The following is a 21,280-nucleotide window of genomic DNA, read 5'->3' as shown; positions in this document are numbered from 1 at the left end:
CCACTTCTGTGTTCTGTATTATGTCAGCTGTCAGGACAGAAAGTGAGCGCTCCCCAAAGTCACTGAAAAGCTGAAGCTACCACTAATATTAATTATCTTGAACGTCAGACAAATATTTATGAAAAATTATTGCTTTTTCAGCCTTGGTAAAAATGGAGAGTTCACCCAAAACAAAAAAATCCTGCTCGGTCAAGTACATTAATATTCTAGTATGCCATACATCAACTTTTATTCTGAAGAGTGGGTGCACTCGTTTATGAAGGTGAATGAAGACTGGAAAGAATTAGACAAGATTAATATGCAAGCAAAGCACACCTGTGTTCTTAAGTACCTAAAAGGACACACACACACAAAAATCAGTTTGACAAAGTTCATTTTTTCCATAGGGCATTCTAGTCAAAATGTCTTTTAAGTTTATTTTTAAAATAAGAACGTATCATGGATTTTTCTGCTCCACTATTTATATGGGCTTTCCCAGCAAGGCACAAACTGGCTGAAGAGTAACAACAAAACTGACTGTGCACAGATTGCTGACAACTGCAAAACGTAAACAGTAGAAAAATATTCCCTCCAATCTTTCAGTTAGAAGAACTCAGATGGCCACTAAGTCCCCTATCTACAGCCTGTTTTCACGTGGATCACGTCCCTGTAACTATAAAGATTCCAATTCCAGACTGACAATATTAAACTCTCCTCTCACCAAGGAAGTGCTCCCAAAAATCCCAATCTAGTATTTGATGGTATACTTAAAGTTAAGTATCCTGCCCATTAGTAGATTTTTTTTAGAAACAAAACCATTAAAACAAATGAAATTTGCTCTGCCGAGGTTACAGTAACCACTTTAAATTAGAAATGCAATGCCTTACTCAAATTCAAGCTATTTAAACTATGGTGTTTGTGATCTCAATTGTGTCTACCATTTCCCCTGCTCCAGCTGAAAGCAAGCCTGCCCAATCCAGAACAGGGGTATAGATTCCTCTTAGTGAAGTTATCTGGCAAGGATGAGACATAAAATAAAGTTTGTACGCTATGTCTACCCTATGTTATTTTCCAAGACGTTTGGCACCAGTCAGTCATCACCACCTGAGCTGAATCAATTGTAGCATGAGCAGGGGACCTAGTGCAGAAAAAGCTCCCAACAGGTACAATTAACAGTGGTAAGAGTGGGACCGGCTACATGATGCATAAGAGGCACTTTCATGTCACCTGAAGCAGAAAACATAACAGAACAAGGGAAACCTTTGAAACCTCATTATCTTAGCTGGATCTATCAGACTGATCAAAGTCCAAGGTAGGTCCCACAAACACAGATTCCACAAAATAGAAAAACCAAAGCTAAACTAAGACTTGAGTTATATATATATATATATATTATACCTAAGCTACCTCTGAACGGTTCAGTTATTCTATAAAAACCAAAGCTAAACTAAGACTTGAGTATATATATTATACCTAAGCTACCTCTGAACGGTTCAGTTATTCTATGAAAACTAACATAATGGAGAAAGTGAGAGGTTAGTTATATAACTACTCTGACATACAGAAAAACTGAGGGACACACAGGACCCTGGCTACTAATACCCCGAGTCTAGGAACATTACGATCCAGGGAATTGTGCATACCCTTAGCTGTCGTATTTTGCTCAAAAATGGTTCCATGGCCATGAAACTGGTTAAACAAGGCCTACAGCACTGTGAAGGCTGTGTCATGGAAAAGAATACTTTTTTCTTTCCTGAAGCCAAAGAAGGTTGGAGGAGGGGGTTCAAATTTATCAGACACCTAACAGCCCGAGTCCAGTACAAAAGATGGAAACCCTTCCCCATGCAAGGTCCAGGGTCAGTTCTCTTGGAGGAATTCCAGCTTCTCACATATGGATTCCCTCCACTTTCTGTATCAATCCTAGGCTATTTATGTTAAGTTTCTAGCTATAATTCTAAGACCAGTGTAGGAGGAGAGAGATTGATGTGGTAATTCAGAGGAGTGTGTGGAGGAGCAGGGGGGAGAGCAAAAAGATATAGGGGAGGAGCTCTACAACAGTGTAAGAAAGGAAAGAAAGTGATGAACTGCAGAAAACAGTGAAGTCAGTAAGAGAACAATTATAACAAAGGCAAGAGACATGATAAGGCACATTTTGGGGAGGGAGAAAATGTATCAACCAACTTAATTAGATATGGCACATGGTAAGTAATATACAGCTGTTTTATCTATTTAAGATTAGAAGGCGTCTTTGGACACGACAGTACAAGTATTTTGTAGTATGACTCCTAGGCTTAGTCCAGAGGCTAGAAGAAGTTGGGTAAGTTTTACAGGCCTTGATTAAGATCATACAAGTTCTGTCTCAGACAGTCCTGTTATTCATACCCAACAGGCAAAGCTTAGATTATCCTGTCACAACAAAAAGATGGCAGGTAGAAGAGTGAATAGAAAGGGAGGCATTTATGAATTTAATGCTAATGAAAAGTAAAGGGGAGTTTTGTAGTAGTAATTCCCTGAGCATGAAAACTAGATTGTTTAGAAAACTCATCAGCTGCCATGGGCCTCAAATAGGCCAGATAATGGTGAGGCTGCTTTTAAACAACTCCATATTGATGTCATCTTCTGCTACAGAGAGCTCTCCAGATGAGATACTACTCTCCTGCAGTAATTTCAAACATGTAATATAGTTTAAAGGTTTATCAGGAATATTGGGAAGAGATGTGGTATTGCACTGATCTAGAGAGGTCAGCTGTGAAATACATCAAACAGTAAGAAAAAAACTTGATAGCTTTGTAAGCATGTGAAATTTTGAAATCCTTTCCAGTTATGTTTAATTGCAGAAGAATGCACTGATGCAGCCACGGAACAGCTTTATTTAAAGCTCACCATTGATACAGATACAGGCTGACACATCCATAACTTCACTGTGACCAAAGCCTTTGGCAGTTTAATAGTGTATCTCACACAACCTGAAATAATAATGTGGATTGTTAGCATATAAAAGATGAGAACTCTAAGAAAACAAGCCTTAGAGTATTTGCCACTGTTCGCCTGTATTAAGTATTGTCAGTGCAATATTAAGTTTGAGATTTTAAAAAAATTCACAAGAGGGGAAAAATAGATCTTGAGACAGAGAGGGTCCAAGGTGACAAGAAATCATTTGAAGAGCCCTAGGGAAACACGTATCTGGACCACTGTGGAATAAATATTACTGTTACTTGGCCCCAATTTATCTTGCAGGCTAATCTGGTAAAAGGGAAAGCAAGCCAAAAGACCTAAAATAGTGCATCCGCTCTCCCTACCTGGGTGACCAAGAAAGTAAGTTCTACCTCTTCAGTACCTGATCCAACATGCAGAGAAGAGGTCTATACTGGAAAGGAGGGGGAGGAGGAAGAGGGACTCTTAACTTAATTTTAAGACCATTTGACTTAGTTCTCACTCCCTGGCCTCCAGTAAACACTTTCTTTGTTGTTTTTGCCTTGGATATATGTAGTAGCCTTGATTGACAGATCTCAATGTTCCAAGATTAGAAGAGGATCTCTCACCTCATTATTCAGGTCTCTGGCTTTGTTTTCTCCCTGGACAATCCAGATATTGCTTTCCATGTGTGAAGCTGAGCAATGTACAGCTCAGATTGCTAAACTTCAGGGAACACTGAAAAGGTGTGATGTTCAGTTATTTTTTATTTTGTACTATGTATTTTAGTTTATTTCTTCAGATTTATAAAAGCTATTAGGTACCTATTCTATAAATACAAAAATTAAATATGTAATGAACTACAATTATAGTAGCTACTTTGCAAAAATCTAGTATTTTGTGACTAACCCAACAGCTGCTATCATCACTGACTAACAATTGCATGAGCCTGGACATTGTCCTCAAGTGATAATCCTACTAAACAATAGTTAGGAATGCATGGTAACAACCAATACTGGAATAGATCTTTTGCTCACACATAGGCCTAATTAGTTAGTGTCTAAGGAAACAAAACTAACACTCAACACTTCAGTTATTTGGACATTGTGTGTACCTGACAAATAGCATAGAATTGACCTTTCAAGGCTCTTATTTACAGATTAAGGTTTCCATAGGATGGCTGCATCAGTGGGACAAAATACCCAGCGTTAATCCATTGCTTAAACTGAGCTATACCAGCATGCCTTGAGGGAGGCACACACTAAATAGGGTTCACCACTAGTCATTGCTAATAATATCTGGAAAGTGCATGATCAATATTAGAAACCAGTAAGGATTTCCATCCATGATGGAATCAAGGGAAGACTTTGCCGGTCAGAAGGCTACTCTATGTAAGAAACTAGTCTAGACCAGGGGTTCTCAGCCTTTTTCTTTCTGAAGCCCCCCTCAACATGCTAGAAAAACTCCAGGGTCCAGCATGGGGACAGGGGTTTGGAAGGGAGAGACTCAGGGCTCCAGAACAGGGGTGGGACCCTTGGATATAGGTGTAGTTTGACTTCTGTTTTGGCAGGGGGGAGGCAAGGGCCAGCGAGGCTCAGTCCAGCTCTGCACAGTGGGGTCCAGGGGGGAGCGCCACCTCAACCCACTGACTCACCTCAGCAGGCCACCCACCTGTCTGGGGCTGTGTGCCAGTGGCTGCTCCCAGAGGACTCTACCGGTCCCAGAGCCACCCAGGCAGCTCTGACCAGCTGCGTGAGCAGTAAAAGGAGGCTGGGAATGAGGAGCAGCCGCAACCCTGGGCACCAGCAGCAGACGGGGAATGCCATGGCTGCCCACTCCATGGCACTACCAGCCAAAGGAGCAGCTGCTCTGCACTGCCTGGATCCTGCTTCCCACCTAGGACCTGGCCAGAGGGCAGCACCTAAGTGGGGGCTGGAGGAGAGGAGGAGGTGGGAGATGGAGCTGTCCTCAGGACTGCCCCACTCTCACTAAGGCATTTCAGTTTGCGAGGGCAACACCCTCGTGCCTCTTCAACTCTGCCCATGGGCTTAAGGTTTCAGCCCTGCGCCACTCCCAGTTTCAGCCCCACGGGCGGGGGGGGGGGGGGGGGAGAGAGAAGGGTGCCACCAGAGCTCGAGGCACTGGGTTTCAGTGATGGGGACCTGCAGATCCCCTGAAAGAGCTCATGGACCCCCAGAGGACCACGGACCCCCGGCTAAGAACCGCTGTCTAGACCGCTGTACTAAAGAGTTTAAGAGCAAATGCACATCCTATTGTCAGTGTTCCAGTAAACAACTGTCCTGCTAGTATTATCCTGCATTCACTAGTTCACTGTAAATCATACGTCACTTTGTAAAATATATTTATTTATTTATTTAACACACACACCAGTTCTTGCTGTCTCCTTATGGTACCCAAACAAGTAGTTGCAGGTGTGAACTATTGAATGAAAGCCCTTCTACATAGTCTTCATTGACTAATCCCAACAAAGATTCTATCATCTGCAGCACTTTAGGTGGCAGCACAAACACAAGCCTACCATGAAATGCCTTTCATGTTCACAAGACAAGTAAAGGGGTCTCCTAAAAAAAAAAAAAAAAAAAAAAAAAAAGGAACAGGAATAACCACTTCCAACCATAGTTTTGTGATATATTAATCCTTTTAAACAATGCTGAGGTCTACAGCTTGTTCTCCTTGCACATGGCTAGGGAAGGAAGATTAAGGGAATTAAAATCTATTTCCTCTTCACCTCACCTCTTTATTCATCTCCACCCTGCTCCCATGCCATCTGAGGCTTTGGATGCCTCACTGAGCTGCTTTGAGAGTGGTACAAGGGCCTTTCCATTGTGGTTCTTCCACTGAAACAAGAGGAGGATATGACCGCAGGCTGAGCACGCCATAGGCCAAATGTTCATCACAGCTACTTCATGAGGGATAGGATAGCACAATGTGCTGCTACACCACCACTTGGCTCCTCCTCTAAAGATTTCTAATATTTACATTATACAAAATGTTTAAACATGTTTAGAGTCCGAATACAGTTCTTCCAGGCAGTCTGTGTAGCCTGCAGCACTAAACCTGAACTGTATTAGTCACTTAAAAAGTGAACTAATAAAGGAAACACTAACGTAGAATGTTTTTTAGAAGGAGCTTTCAGTGAGATATTAAAAACAGTAACGCATAGACCATACTTAACCGTCCAAGTTTGCGAAGACCCTTTCTGAAGTGCATAAAGACATTTTATTTCTGCATGTGATTATGTGACTAGTCTAAATACACAAGCAGGAGGTGTCCTTCAAATGTAGAGAGCAGAGAAAGTCAAGAGAACCAGTCCAGCTTAAGTAAACATCTCTATATTTGCTCTCTACTAAGAGTTCTTAAATGATAGAAAGGGCAAAGAACTGCTCCCACATTTATGAGATCTACCATCTCAGAGCATTTTACAATTATTCCTGCACCAGCACTGAACTGCAACCACAGAGGTGGCAGGAAGAATATGGGCAGATTACTGAGAGTACACAGGAGTGGCTGGTGCAGAGAGATTTTGTTGAAGGACACCACGGCACATTGCTACACTCAATGGAAATAAAAAGTAGCCCACAAGCAGAACAGGTAGGACTTCAGCTTTCAAGGTCAATTAGTTTCACATCCTCAGACTGCTAAACTGCTGACAAACACACAAGCAGCCTCTATACCTCACTCTCAATATTCTAAATAAAACAACTCTAGGAACCTTTCAGAAGCATTCCTAGCTAGACAAAGCAACCACATGTTCTTGCTCTATAATGTTTAGGGCCCTATCAAATTCATAGTCCATTTTGGTCAATTTCACAGTGATAAGATTTTTTTTTTTTAATGTAAAATTTCATGATTTCAGCTATTAAAATCTGAAATTTCACAGTGATGTAATTTTAGGGGTTCTGATCCAAAAAGGAGTTGTGTGGTGGGGGGCAGAGGGAGCTGCAAGGTTATTGTAATGGGGGGGTTGCGGTACTGCTACCTTTACTTCTGTAAAGAGAGAGCTGCAGCTGCTGGCCAGGAGCCCCGCTCTGAAGGCAGTGCCACTACCAGCAGCCATGAAAAAGTAAAGATGGCATGGTATGGTATTGCCACCCCTACTTCTGCGCTGCTGCTTGCAGGGCACTGCCTTCAGAGCTGGGTGCCTGGTTAACAGCCACCACTCTCAAGCCGCCCAGATCTGAAGGCAGCACAGAAGTAAGGATGGTAGTACTGTGACCCCACCTAAAAAAACCTTGTGATCCCCTCCACCTGCAACTCCCTTTTGGGTCAGATCCCTCAATTTGAGAAACACTGGTCTCCCTGCGTGAAATCTGTATAGTATAGGGTAACAGAACACAAGAGACCATATTTCATAGTCTGTGATGCGTTTTTCATGGCCATGAATTTGGCAGAGCCCTAATAATCTTTGTCCTTTCTTCCTGTACCATACCCTTTTTAATACCCGTCTCCCCTTTTGTTTTAGATGCGAAAGCCCTTTGGACTGTGCTATTATACGGAAGGAAAAAAAAAATCATTCTGTGTATCAAAGTGTAAGGACTATACCAGAACTGGCATGCTGCACACACAGTCATAGCCTGAGAATCTATGGCATCTCATCCATCTGGATTTTGATGATTTATTTGAAAGATGTGTTCCTGGGTGGGTAGTGAAGCTTACTCAGAGGCCAGAAATTATATAAAAGCCTCTACAAAACTACTGAATATACCATGCTGAACTTGCACAAAGCATTAGCCATCGGGGACAGTCAAAACATTTAGTAAGTACTCTAAAGTCAACTTGAATTTTCAGATTAAAAAGTAACAACTGCCTCCCCTTCTCAGCTTCAGCACAGGACATCACCACAGATTCAGTTTTTGTTTGTTATTTTTTTTGGTCCAACAGTCAACTCTGAGATTCAATCAGCTCTTGGATAACTTACTTTAAAAAGTCTTAGTTTGGTTCCAGTCAATGAGAATTAAAATTCTTCAAGTACAGTTATTGTCAGAAAAATGGCAGCATAAGAAGTGACCCCTTAACACCTGTTCACCATGTGTATGCAAGTCATATTCTTGCTCCACTGACAAATGTTTATGACTTTTAGTACTGCAGAGCCAATAAAGCTGTGGATGACTGCATCCAATTCATTCTACTGACATAATGCATCAACAAAATGGTCAACTCAGTTCCAATTTCAGAATCTCTATTACTGGTGATTATGTAAGCAACGGAAAGAACACAGCTTGATTTGTAGCTCTGGTGCTTACAATAATCTCTCACTTGTAAACTGAGCCACACTGGTAAAGATGACAATGAAATTACACAGGACGCAAAGTCATTTTTACACTCACTTTTCCTCACTGATTTTACTAAATTAAATTCATTTTGAAGTATTCTTACACATTCAGCCTCCTTTAGCTTATTGTTGCATTAACAGGTTTTAAAATTTAATGGTGTTGAACTAAAAACTCAACTGACCTGTACTGAGTTACATCCAATCAATGCCATCTCAAGGTTTAAGTGACATTTACAAATGAGTACATTCTTGTAAATCAGTACAGTCTACTCAATATACCAGATTCTGTTACTTTTGTAACACAGTAGATTCTGAGAGAGAGAAACAATTGTGTGGATGACTTTCAGGATTCTGTTACAATTGCTAGTATTGTAGAGGTGTTGTCTAAACTTGTAATATTTCAGACTAAATACTTCCATTGTTTTGTAGAGTAGCTTGAAGTGTTCCTAGTAAAGCCTTAGGGGCACCGACAGAACATCGGTACATTGTTTATAATACAGATCTCTCAGTTTAGGCATTAAAAACTACATGATTGTAAAATAAAAGTGGAAAGAATGGTTAAGTATTCACTAGGATCCATTTCTTTGAGCAAGGAAATATGGAATGTTACAGAGGGTTGAGTAAGAAGGGAATGTGGGGTATTTTGTGACAGGCCAGTGCGTGACAGCTGGAGAAAAGCTATTGTGGCAACAGCTGTGTGTGCTACACAGCACCCCCTACCCACACAAAATAAAGTCACTAATTTCCAGCTATTTTTAGTCCACTAAACCGCAACCTGTTAAACTGCCCTCTTTATTTTAAATGTAATCTGTCTGCTGACTTTTGGATCTGAATGTGTTCAGTCATTTACTGTATTTCTGAGGGGGAAAAGTCAGATCTATCATACAACTTCACTTTAGTGCACCACCATTACTTAAAAGCTAGGGCAGTGGTTCTCAACCAGTATCCGCAGGCCCCTGGAGGTCCATGTTTCAGAGATTCCATGAGCTGCGGCGCCCCGCGGGGCAGAAGCCCCGAGCCCCTAGGCAGAGTTCGAGGGGGACACTGGAGGGCATTGCCCTCCCAAACTGCAGAGCTTTACACAGAGTAGGTCAGTCCCTGGGGCAGTTCCACACACCCCGCACCTCCTCCACTCCCCATTAAAGGCCCTCTGATCAGGTCAGAGACAGGAGGCCAGAGCTGGCCAGTGTGAGGCAGCTGCTGCTCTGGCTGGTGCCATGGAGTGGGCAGCCACAACACTCTCCTGTCTCCTCGTGCTGCTGCTGCCGCTGCCGCCCAGAGCTGCAGCTGCTCTTCAGCTTTAACTGCTCACGCAGCCGGTAAGAACTGCTCCAGGGCTGGGGCTGGCAGGGCCTGCAGGGAGCAGCAAACTCAGAGGGGGCCCTCCCAGCACACAACCCCTAGCTATCCCTCTCCACACATCCTGAGTGGCTTTCAAACTTTTTGAGCTGAGCCACCAAAACCCCCTCCCCCCCTTTGAGTTATAATTTTTGGTTGCCCCCTACTCCCACCCAACCCAGACAGGCTAGGTGGCCTGCTGAGGTGAGTCAGGGGATGGAGGTAGTGCTCCCTCCCCAGGCCCCGCCATGCAGAGCTGGCCAAAGCCCCACCAGGCCCAGCCCCCTGAAAACAGAAGTCAGTGTATGACTATGTCCGAGGGCCCCCACCCACCCAAAGCTCCGACACTCCCACCCTGCCTGGCAGCCAGAGCCCCAAGCCCGCCCTGCTTGGCCTGGAATTTTATAGACAGAGAAAGAAAAAGGTTGAAAACCCCTGAGCTAGAGGATTAAAAAAATACTTAACGACATTTGCCTGAGGAAACTTATAATTTTATGAAAAGTATGAGATTGGGGGTAATAGGGCTTTAATGTAAACTGTAAATTACTAGCATAGAACAAAAAATTAAGCTCTTAATTTCATTTTGTAGCATGGTTTACTACTATATTTCAAGATCTGCAAGTATTAGCATTAAAGTTATGATGCTTTGGACAAATTCCAACTTGACTACATTCTTTCTACAATTTCATTTGGATATACTATTTTCCTCACTTCCTGCCCTAAACTGTTGTGTTGCTGAGCAGTGTTTAAAAAAAGGACTGAATCCTAGAAATAGATGAAGTGGCTTTTACTTCCAGGATGAAACTGATTAGGGCTCATACACACTACAACAATAGTAATAAATAAAATCCTGGCGCCACTTTGTCATCAATAGCAAAGCTCCCAATGACTTCCATGGAGCCAGGATTTCACCCCAAGAATTTTTAGGGATGACACACTAGTCATCTGACTGCTCAAAAAATTCCTATTAGACCTATATCACTGGTCTATTCAATGAGATTCTAAACAGATTCTGTGTAATTTTATGACGATCAACTATTTTAAAAGTTAAAATAAAGGGAAACTGTTAATCAACATTTACAGTGTAAGCTAGCTTTTCCTTAATGTTGTACTACCATAAAAATATAATTAGTTTTTAAACTTGCTATAGACGTGAGATCCTTATGACTGCACTCCAACTAACCAAACAGTCGTCTCCTCTTTTAAGGGAGAGTGACCTATCACATATCTTTGTTAGAGAACAGATTATAAGATCTTTGGGGCAGGAAGAGTCTTTTTGGCAGGGACAGTTTTTGTTGTGTGTACACAGTGCAGCCCCAAACCCTGATGGGGACATTTCGGCACTACCACAATACAAAAAACTAGTAAGAACAGGTGGGATAAAGGAAAATCAGTGTCTGGGGTCTATTGTCAGAAGTCAAAGCAGCTTTAGAATGCTGAAGGGAACTAGGCCTTCTGACATTTTGGGCCAATTAACAGTGCAATAATCTGCAGAGTAAATGTTAATTAGTAGGTGGGACCAAATCTTGTCCAACAGAATATCATATTTTGAACACTAGTGAGGCTTCACAACAGAAACTGATTGTGCTCTTTCTTGCTAGAGATAAACCAGTAGCTCAGCTTCCTTTCTCCACCACTGACCTCCCATCCCCATAATTCTTACTCCAAAAGAAAAAAGACTGGGATTAGTTTACTTGGTAAAGGTAATAGCATATTCAGACCTTGAAGGAGGAACACTGATTTAGTACTCAAGTAAAAGGTGTACTTTGCATGCATTTTAGAATAAAATAACTTCCAAAAGCCTTTTTGCTGGACAATATGTCTTCAGTCAGTTTACAGGCTATGGCACAGTTAAGTGAGAACATCAATGCTTTGTCCATATTTTAACTTTCAATCAAGATTTTGTAACCGATAAAAAAAAGCACCTTGTTTACAGCAGTTTGTCTCCACATAGTAGCCCCTCTGCCATCACAACAGTGCTTGTCCATTTGTACCTACCACCCTAACTATATATTAGTGCAGGCCTGCACAACATGCGGCCCAGGAGCCGCATGCGGCCCGCATGGGCTCACTGTGCGGCCCGCAGGGGGTGAGTAGGCAAGCAGCAGGTGAGGGAGGGGGGCTGAGGAGGCGAGCGGGCAGGCAGTGGCAGGGGGAGTAGGCGAGCCAAGGGGCTGAGGTGGTGAGCAGGCGGGCAGTGGGGGTGGGGGGGTAGGTGAGTCGGTGGCGGGGGAGGAGGCGGCAGAGGAGGCGAGCAGGCGGGCAATGGCAAGGGGTGAGTAAGCAAGCGGGTGGGCAGTGGTGGGGGGGCAAGTGAGCCAGCGGCTGAGGAGGCAAGCGGGCAGGCAGTGGCGGGGGGGCAGGTGAGCCGGCGGTGGGGGAGGGGAGCTGAGGAGGCGAGTGGTGAATCGGTGACTGACCTGTCCTACTGATCTGGTCTGGCTCCCATCCCCTCTCCAAGGGTTGCAGCTGTCTGGAGGTGCCTGCCTTCCACATCTTCCTCATTCACACCTCATCCATTCAACAGGGCAATTGATTACAAAGTGGGGGGGTGAAGATCTTATTCTACTTCTAGCAAAAAGAGTTTTCTTTTACCTTAATTATACTATCTTAGGGGCCCCGCTATAACATATTACCAAGGTTAAATACCGCTGTTTCGGTGGGGCGGCGCTAGGGAAGGAGCGTTTGTTTCTGCGGGGCGGGTGGCGCCTGGGGGTTGGGGGTGTTTCGGCAGCGCTGGAGGGTTGTTTCCGTGGGGTGGGTGGTGCTGGGGAGGAGGGGTTCGGCCCTCAGCTGTTTTCTTTGGAGTAATATAGCCCTCGCCGCTTTACGAGTTGTGCAGGCCTGTATTAGCGCATTCTGGGGAAGTCTGGGCAGCTGCCCCATATTGCCTCAGCAGGGAGAGTGTCCTGACATTACACACAGAGAATCATGTGAGGCAACACACTTTGGACATTTGACCACATAGCGCTGGGAGGAAACTCCACCAACCTGACCAGTTACACAAACATAGTTAGGCGGCCCTGTCTCGACTGCAAAAACAGCCCGCAAAACTGGTTACAGCAACAGTGCCAAATTAGCCCTATGATGGGGTGAAATACTGCCAATGTTACTAAGAGTTTAACCCCATACTGTGCAAACAAAAGCCATGTTTAGATCCAGCCACATCATGCTGGTTATAACCCAGTTAACATATGTAGTGGGGACAGAACCTTTTTATTTGGTATTAGGTAATGCAATCCTCAGCTGAGTTTACTCCTTAATCCTATGAAGTGCTGAAGTGAACTGTGCAACTTGCTTAAAAACAAAAACAAAAAAAACAAAACAAAAAAACACAGTATATGACTGTAGTTTTTATACAGTTCTTAAAGAAGAGAGATTTATTTAGCAACCGTTTAAAAAAATACTTGATTTGCCACAGAAAAGCAGCAAAAGAATGAATCCCTACGCTACAAGACAACTGCCTTTGTAACACTGTAGACATAAGGCCTTCCTAGCCTCTAGTCCAGGGATCGGCAACCTTTGGCACGCAGCTCGCCAGGGTAAGCCCCCTGGCGGGCTGGGCTGGTTTGTTTACCTGCCGCATCTGCAGGTTCGGCCGATCGCAGCTTCCACTGGCCGCGGTTCACAGCTCCAGGCCAAGGGGAGCGGCGGGAAGCAGTGGCCAGCACATCCCTCAGCCCACGCCGCTTCCCACTGCCCCCATTGGCCTGGAGCAGCGAACCATGGACAGCGGGAGCCGCAATTGGCCGAACCTGTGGACGCGGCAGGTAAACAAACCAGCCCGGCACGCCAGGGTGCTTACCCTGGCGGGCAGTGTGCCAAAGGTTGCCAATCCCTGCTCTAGTCCCTGGTCCTGTGACAAGAGCGACCTATTAAATAACATCTTTTACTTTCCCTAGAACCATATAGCAAGTATTGAAGAACCAACTTTAAAAATGCTTTAAATTCTAAGGGTATGTCTACACTTGGAGCAGCGGGCATAATTTCCAGCTCAAGGAGATTACTCTTGCTGGCTCTCATCCAGCTAGCGAACTAAAAGTAGAAGGTAGCTGCTGCAGTGCAAGCAGTGGGAAGGGCTAGGGGTTCTCAATTTTTTTGGTGGCCTCAGAGTGTAGCCACCAATTCTTATCAGTGGCCACTAACAATTTCACCTAAAATATTTATTTGTTTTTCCTAAAATTAATTAAATATGCACATATACACGTCCAAATTATTGTAATTTATTTATGCAAGCTTTTTTTTGCAGACTCAATAATAAAAATAATGTACAATTGTCTCTCTTCTGTTTAGGTCCAGTAAAGAATAGACACACAAATAAGGTTTTTCTTTTGTTGTTGTTGCTTCTCTTGTTGCCTTTTTTTAAATATATGTAAAAAGAGTTGCTGGCTAGTAAGCTGTGAAAAGTGACGCTTGTATGTTAATATCACTTTTCACAGCCTCCAAGCTAGCTACTAAGTCTGCTGTGAAAATTTGTATTAACATACAAATATCACTTTCCAAAGCAGACTTACTCTGGCCCAGCAAGCTCGGGGACAAATTAAGTCCTAGATGGGAATGTGGGTAGGGAGGCAGCGGGACCTGGGGCAATGGGGGGGGAAGGAGCCTAGAGCTGGAGCCCACTGCTGCATGGCTGAGGGACAGAGCACGAAGCCCAGGGGACAGAGCCCAGAGATGGAGCCCAAAACCATGCAGCTGGAGCTTCCCGCTCACTGCCCCAGGGTGGAAGCCTGACCCCACTTCCCCTGGGAAGGTGGGGAACTCACTGGCTGCCTGCTCTGCCAACATGTGTCTCCCCAGAGGGTGCAAGACCCAACCCCTGCTGTTAGCCCTGGGGAAAGGCTGCTGCTTTGCGCCCCCCCTGCCCCATTCACCACCCAGGAGACTACAGCCACAAGAAAAGCCCTTGGTGGCTGCATTTGAGAAACACTGGGCTAGCAGCCCCAAGGTACTTGCTGCCCAGAGACCCCAGGCATATACTCGCAGTAGCTAACTCATCCTACGGAGGCTACATTTTTATCACACTAGCTTAATGAAAGCAAGTGGAAGTATGTCTCCTGGAGCTCGGAATCACACCCCCAGTTCCAAGTGTAGATACACCTTAAGAACCAAACTCTCCTATAAGGACTCTTACAAGATGACAGTCCCCTCCCATCCTCTTCAAGTCACAAGCAGCACCTGCAATACCCTATAGCACTAAAGGCACCGGATAGGAATCAAGTCCAAGAAAGCATGAACAAAAAACAAGCCCTTGGGTCACACACGGATATCCAGAGCGCCATACTTGCAGTTAAACCTTGTTTAGCACTAGTGCCGCTATACCCACGTACTGCCTGCTTCATGTAATGTGTGTGTGCAGGCAAGGCTGCTCAGGCAATACCATCTAAGGCAACAGTACCAAATTTGAACCTGAATGGTAATCTGTAAATTTTAGCTTCACTCATCCAGGGATAAACTAATTATCTGCATCTACAAGCAAGGAAGGATTTAGCAAAAGGTTTACAATTATTCTAATCTTACCACCTCTGTGTGGATTACTCTCCTGCAACACTAGCAGAAAAAAAAAAAAAAAAAAACTTTGCAGTACTCCAAACTAATAACCAAAAATAAAATTTGGCACCTAACCAAAAACAATATGTCCATCAAATAAAGGCAGCTACATCACATAACAGATACTTATGGCTCATTTAATGACTGAATTTCAGTTTCTACTTCCCAGTTTCTCCATTGTGGCTTAAAATGCTTCATCCAAATAGCCCTAAATGTACAACTCAACTGTCCAACAAGGATATCAATTGTTATTAAGACTATAAGTAGCTTTTAAAAGACCAATTATAACACCTTGTAGAACACTGGCTTTTCTAGGCGATCATATACCCAATGCCTCTTCCCAGCTTTGGAAAAAAGTTGTACAGAAAACCCCAGTTGGCTCACGCTGCAGATTCTACTACCCCATCAGAACGTTATTTAATATGGCTAAATGAGCATGCACAAAGGTGACATTAGGATTCCAAGTAGCACTTTCTATACTGCTGTCATACGCCTATCTAGAGGGAAGAAGTGTACTGAAAATCCACCCCATACACCTTCCTCTCCCACAAGATGTTGCTCCACTGTCATCCATACCAGCACAATGAATAAAATTAAAAGTACCCAGGTATGATGTGAACAGCTACAGAGGGTTGTTTTTTTAAATGCCTTCAAATCAGTACTACAAACATCAAAAGCAATGAAACGGAGAAGAGGAATGAGAGAAAAGTTAAATGAGATATGGGTGAAGAAAAAGGCAAAACAGGAAAAGGGACATTTCTAATAGGACTGAAATACATAAACCCTATTACCTGTTCTGTTGCTTTTCCTGAAGCAGGAAAGTAACAGAATAGTGGCTCTAAAGATCTGGAGTTTAAGCACACAGCAACAAACCAATTTAGATGCGCTTCAGGCTAAGTCTACACTAAAAAATTAGCTCAACCCAGTTACATCCCTCGGGGGTGTGAAAAATCCACACTCCTGAGCAGAGTAGTTAAGACAACCTATGCCCTAGAGTAGAGAGCACTAGGCTGACTGAAGAATTCTTCTGTCAACCTAGTTACCACCTCTCAGAGAGGTGGATTAACTTCAGTGATGGGAGGAGCTCACCCATGCCTATGGTGCATGTCTAGTGAAGGGTTACAGCAGCCCAGCTTTAGCATTTCTAGCTAAGACATAGCCTCAAACAGGGTTGACTTGAGCCAGTCAACAGCTATACAGCACGTCAGTACTTCTCTAGCAAGTCCATGAGTTCTTGCAGAATTCTCTTTTTAACCTATATTGTTACAAAAAAAAAAAGCCTTCTAAATGATCCTATATTATGCTTAGTGTGTCTATAGATGGAAGCAACTGAGAGGCATAAACCACCCCCATTCTGAACGTGGCAACTCTGCAGCTGAACAATTTATTATGTCAACATCATTAGGTAAATCACTCATTTTAATAAAAACATTCAGCTGGACAGAGGCCAGAATTCCAACATTCTCCTTCACTTTGCTATGCATGCCCACCAGCCACCCTTCTATCCTTAGACCTCCATTGCCCTCATAAATCCAGCCATTTTATTGTTTATTTCCAAGTATATAATTTCCTGTTAACAAGTTCTAACAGGTCTCTTCATTTTCCACAATCTGTTATCTTTAGTAGTTACTGTCCAGCAGGTAGCAGCTTCTGACATACAAGTGAAACCCTTCAATATTTCCCCTCAGTTGTATAGAGTTCATTCACTGTTGTAGCCTTTTTAGCTGGGGAAAGCCATTAGATACCAATGACATGTCAGACAATGCTACAAGCAGCAAATTCTAATGGGAAAGCATTTAAAAATATTGCAATTGGTAGGAAGGGAGCCTATCCTCAGGTACTATGCAAATATGAATGGTAACACCTCTGCCCCCCCCAAAAGGGACATTAGATATAACAGAATACTACACATGTCCAACCACTGAGCTTGGAAAGGAAAAACTAGTTTCAAACAGAGCTCTATGAAAACATCCAACTAGGAGGTGTGGCATTGGGCAACACTCTCACTCCAGAAGCTTCCCTGGTGTTTGCTTGCCACCTAGATCTAAAGTTGACAATGCATCTACAAAGTATATTAGAAAAGCAACTTTCACACTGTTGCACAGATGAGGACAACTGAGGCAGCAAGAGGCCAAGGCACTGGCTCAAGGTCACACTGAAAGTCATTGGTCTAAAACCTGGTTCTTCAAACATTGCAAACCTCAATGCACCAGCTCTCACAGCCTCAGCCAGTTCTACACATCAGCATCCCCAACCTCGAGCTCTGCCAACTGGGCAGTGTCCAGCCCCTGCCCCCTCAGAGCATGGGAACACGGCAGGCGCCCCATCCCGGGCAAAGCCACCACCACGCACCAGTGCCCAAAGAATAGGGCATGTCCCACCCTGAGGCAAAGCCACCCCTTCTGCCAGTGCCCAGGGAGCAGGGAACAGGACCGCCCACCAAACCAGGTAAAGCACCCCCCGTGCCCAGGGAGCAGGGCAAGGCCAGACCTCCCCCCCGCAGCAAACACGCCCCTCCCCCAAAGAAACCGCCCCCCCGCCAGTGCCTAGCAAGCAGGGACAGAGAACAGGACCGCCCCCCCACACACACACACACCCGTGCCCGGGGAACAGGGCAAGGCCAGACACACACCCCCGGGGGGAAAGACCCCCACCAGTGCCCGGGGAAAAGGCCAAGGCCAAATCCCCCCGACTATGCCTGGGGAACGGAGCGGAGCAGGGCCGGACCCGCCACCGGGCACTGCAGGCAGGACAGTGACCAGGCCCCCGCCCCGGCGCCCCTGGGGACAAGGCAACGCGCGGCCTCTCCTCCACCCCCCGGCTGCCGGGGGCGGCTAGGCGGGCGCTGGGGCTGCCCCACCCCGGAGCCGGGACCCGGAGGCTCCGCGCGGCGCGGCGCGCCTCACCTGGATGAACTGGATGGTGAGCGCCGACTTGCCCACGCCGCCGCCGCCCACCACCACCAGCCGATACTTCTCCTGCCCCGGCCCGTCCCTGCAGCCCGCGGCCATCGGGGAGCCGAGCCGAGCAGCGCCGCCGGGTCCGGGTCCGGGTCCCTCCCTGCGCCGCCGCCTCCGGCCGGGCTGGAAGCCGCAGGCCCCGCTCCTGGTCCTCCGGCTCCTCGGGCGGGGTCGCGGCGGCAGTAGCAGCGCCCAGAGCTCCGCAGGGCGGGGAGCAGATCCGCGCTGCCGGCCCCAACCCAGCCGGCTCCTCACCGCGGCGGCCACGGGCCAAGTGAGAGCAGCGGCGGCTCCAGCGCGGCTACACAAATGGCCGTCGGGGGGCGGGGCCGTGCTATTGAATATTCATGAGGAGCTGTAGGGCGGGCAGGACAGCGCAGCGGCGTGGGGGCGGCAGGGGGTGGGCTTGGCGCTGCGCCAGTTCCAGGTGCAATGGGAGCCGGGCACTGAGCGTCCGCCCAGTGATGTGGGCTGCGACAGCAACCCCAAGCTTCCCCCCAGCGAGCTGCCTGCCGAGGGCTGCAAAGACACAGGCCGCCCAGCCCCGCGGGTGCGGGCGGGCGGGAACCTATTACACCCAGCGAGCTGCGTTCCAGGCCAGCCGGCGGGCGAGTTAGGGACTTCGCTGTCCTGTGTGTGGCACCTAGTCCAGCCCCTGGGTGCTTCTAAATTATGGTAGTCTTCAATTACATGATCCCATTGACTTTTCCTCACAGCGGTCTTGCCGGGGGCCCTGGAACAATGTATATATATCTCCTCAATATATGTTCCATTCTATATGCATCCGAAGAAGTGGGCTGTAGTCCACGAAAGCTTATGCTCTAATAAATTTGTTAGTCTCTAAGGTGCCACAAGTACTCCTGTTCTTCTTTTTAATGTATATAGTGGGAGTGCTGAGAGCCATTGAACCAAACGGTAACCCCTGTATATAATGCAAACCACCTCAAGCACCCCTAGTTCCAGCACCACTGGCTCCTGCCCCCACGGCGGGTACTTGTTGACTGGGCAGTGTTAATTTTATACACCTGGTTCAATGTGTGGCCTTTACTGCCTGGCATTCAGCAAGTGTTGAATACAGAATTAATTCCCGGTAGCACTCCTCACTGTGCTAGCTACAGGCCTCCCAGACATGAGTAAATTTATCTTCACACCACCCTCTTATGCAGTGAGGCATCCTTATGTCTATATTACAGATGGGGAAATGAGGAACAAAGAGATTAGAGCCAAAAATTATCATTGTCCATCAATTTCAGGAATCCAATTTCAGGAACCGAAAGTCCAATTTTCAGAATACTTAGCATTTTTACCACGCTATATGTTCAAAACAGGGTCATCAATAGGGTTGGAACCTTTCCATTAATGACACAAACCACTATCACTGGGGCTTATGGAGTAACTGCTAGTAATAGCAGGCTATTATCCACTGTGTAAACCAGACACAAGACGGAAAGGACACTTTATTACTGGGTTTCACAGCTCTTTGTAAGGAGAGGAATGTTGGGACTCAGGAATCCTGGGTTCTATTCCAGTGTTTGGTAATGGTTTCAGACTCTTCCTTCACTGTCCCTCCACAGGTCTCCTCTTCCCCTATCAGGTACCCTGCCAGCCTGACTCTACTCCCTTTGCCCTGTGTGTAGCCCCACAGTCTGTCTCTGCACCATGTCCTCCCCCACCCCATCCCACTGCCACAGTTTGTCTCTGCCCTCCCCTATCACCCCTCTGCATTCCAGTCATTTATCTTTCTCATTCTTCCAGTTAACTGCAGTAGGAACACAGGACAGTTTCCCTACTCTCAGTTTCTGTTCCTGGCACCATACAGCCCCAGGCTGTTTGGCTGCTAGGAGGAGCAATTGCAGAAAAAGTTCTATTTAGCCCCTGGAGCCCTCCACTGGAACATGCCCAGTACAAATGGAATTTTCAGAAAATTTAGCACATGCATGCTGATTTTATTCAAAAGCTTAAAACTGGAGGCATGCCAACAAGTACAAACACCAAAACCACCATATCCAAGTTTGACAAAGTTATCAGCAACTGAAACCAGGATTTTACAATGAAAACACTATGTATAGGGATTGCTACTAGCTCTCTCTACAATAGGGCAGGATCTCACCAGACCACCCTACAGTGACTCTATTATCCCTTTTTCAAATTACTTCATTTGAACACTAGTATGAGTCCTTTCACTGAAAAAGAAAACTGTTTACATTTGCTTTTTCATACTGAAAAGCTAAATATTATAGCAAATGACAGACCAAGCACTGGCTAAAATTTATGGGGCTATATAGATAAGTCCATTCTCCAGCAGCATAAAAGCCAGCATAAAGAGCTTTTAAATATAGACACGTCCTAAAATTAAGGATAACAGAGATGTATATTGTGACCAGTCAGAATATGTATACTGTCTGGAAGATACCCCTAGGAGAACAGTCAGATCAGAGTTCTACATTTAGATGTTTCTTCATTCAGCTGATGGAAGATTGCTAGTAATTTCATTATATATGCTGTGTCCCTCTCACAGTCATTGTCCCAGGACCCTGGAGAACATGGTGAAACAATATATTTCAACTCTCTGGAGCATGGATCACTGAGAACACACAGCAATGAATAAATTCCTGTTCAGTTTAAGTAATATTCAGGTATTCCAAAGTTTTTAAGATATGCTGGAATTTTATGAGATCTGTGATAATCATAAAATTGGTGAAATCCTAGTTCCCTCAAAATCAGTGAGAGTTTTGCCATTGACCTCAGTGCGGCCAGGATTTCACCCAACATGTCTAAGCGGAAATAATTGTTGGCAAAGGTTGAGATGGTTAGGATATGTCCTATCAAAGATACTGTTTATTTAAAAGAGAGCACACCAAGTCTTGAGCATGTTTGTACTACAGACTGGGGGCAGGGGTCTCGGGGGGAAAGGTAGTGGTACTAGCATCCCCTCTGTGAGGCTCATATGCCCCATGTAGCCCTCTCGTGTAGGCACAACATACACCAATAGGAGTTTTTCCTGATGGTGTAGGAACACCATTTGACTGAGCGATATTAGCTATGCCGACAGCAGCACTCTTCCAGCAGCATAACTGCATCTACACTGGGGTATTTGTCAGTATATCCATGTTGCTAGGATGTGTTTTAAGTGTGGACCTAACCTTAAGCTTGGCACATCATGGAGGGGACTCAGCTGTCCCACTGAGCCCTGCTAGGCTCCTTGGGCAAAGCTCCTTCTTGACTAGGGAAGGGGGTGGGGGAGAAG

At 45.4% G+C, this 21,280-nt stretch overlaps 1 protein-coding gene across 2 annotated transcripts in view; it reads right to left on the bottom strand.

The window, feature by feature from the left end:
• The window catches only part of RRAS2 (RAS related 2), an 81,125-nt gene extending 62,761 nt beyond the window's left edge, over positions 1–18,364 (bottom strand). Inside the window, exon 1 of one of the 2 annotated variants that reach the window (XM_065592136.1) lies at positions 17,980–18,364. In XM_065592136.1, coding sequence (XP_065448208.1) covers positions 17,980–18,084 — 105 coding nt within the window. In that variant the 5' untranslated portion in view covers positions 18,085–18,364. The remainder of the gene's footprint in view (positions 1–17,979) is intronic. The other variant, XM_005309600.5, reaches the window with a different exon arrangement.
• Positions 18,365–21,280: the final 2,916 nt, after the last annotated feature.

This window comes from Chrysemys picta, chromosome 4 (assembly GCF_011386835.1).
Source record: "Chrysemys picta bellii isolate R12L10 chromosome 4, ASM1138683v2, whole genome shotgun sequence".
NCBI lineage: Eukaryota > Metazoa > Chordata > Testudines > Emydidae > Chrysemys > Chrysemys picta.
The sequence above is the reverse complement of the archived record's forward strand: the minus strand, read 5'-3'. Positions and strand labels throughout refer to the sequence as shown.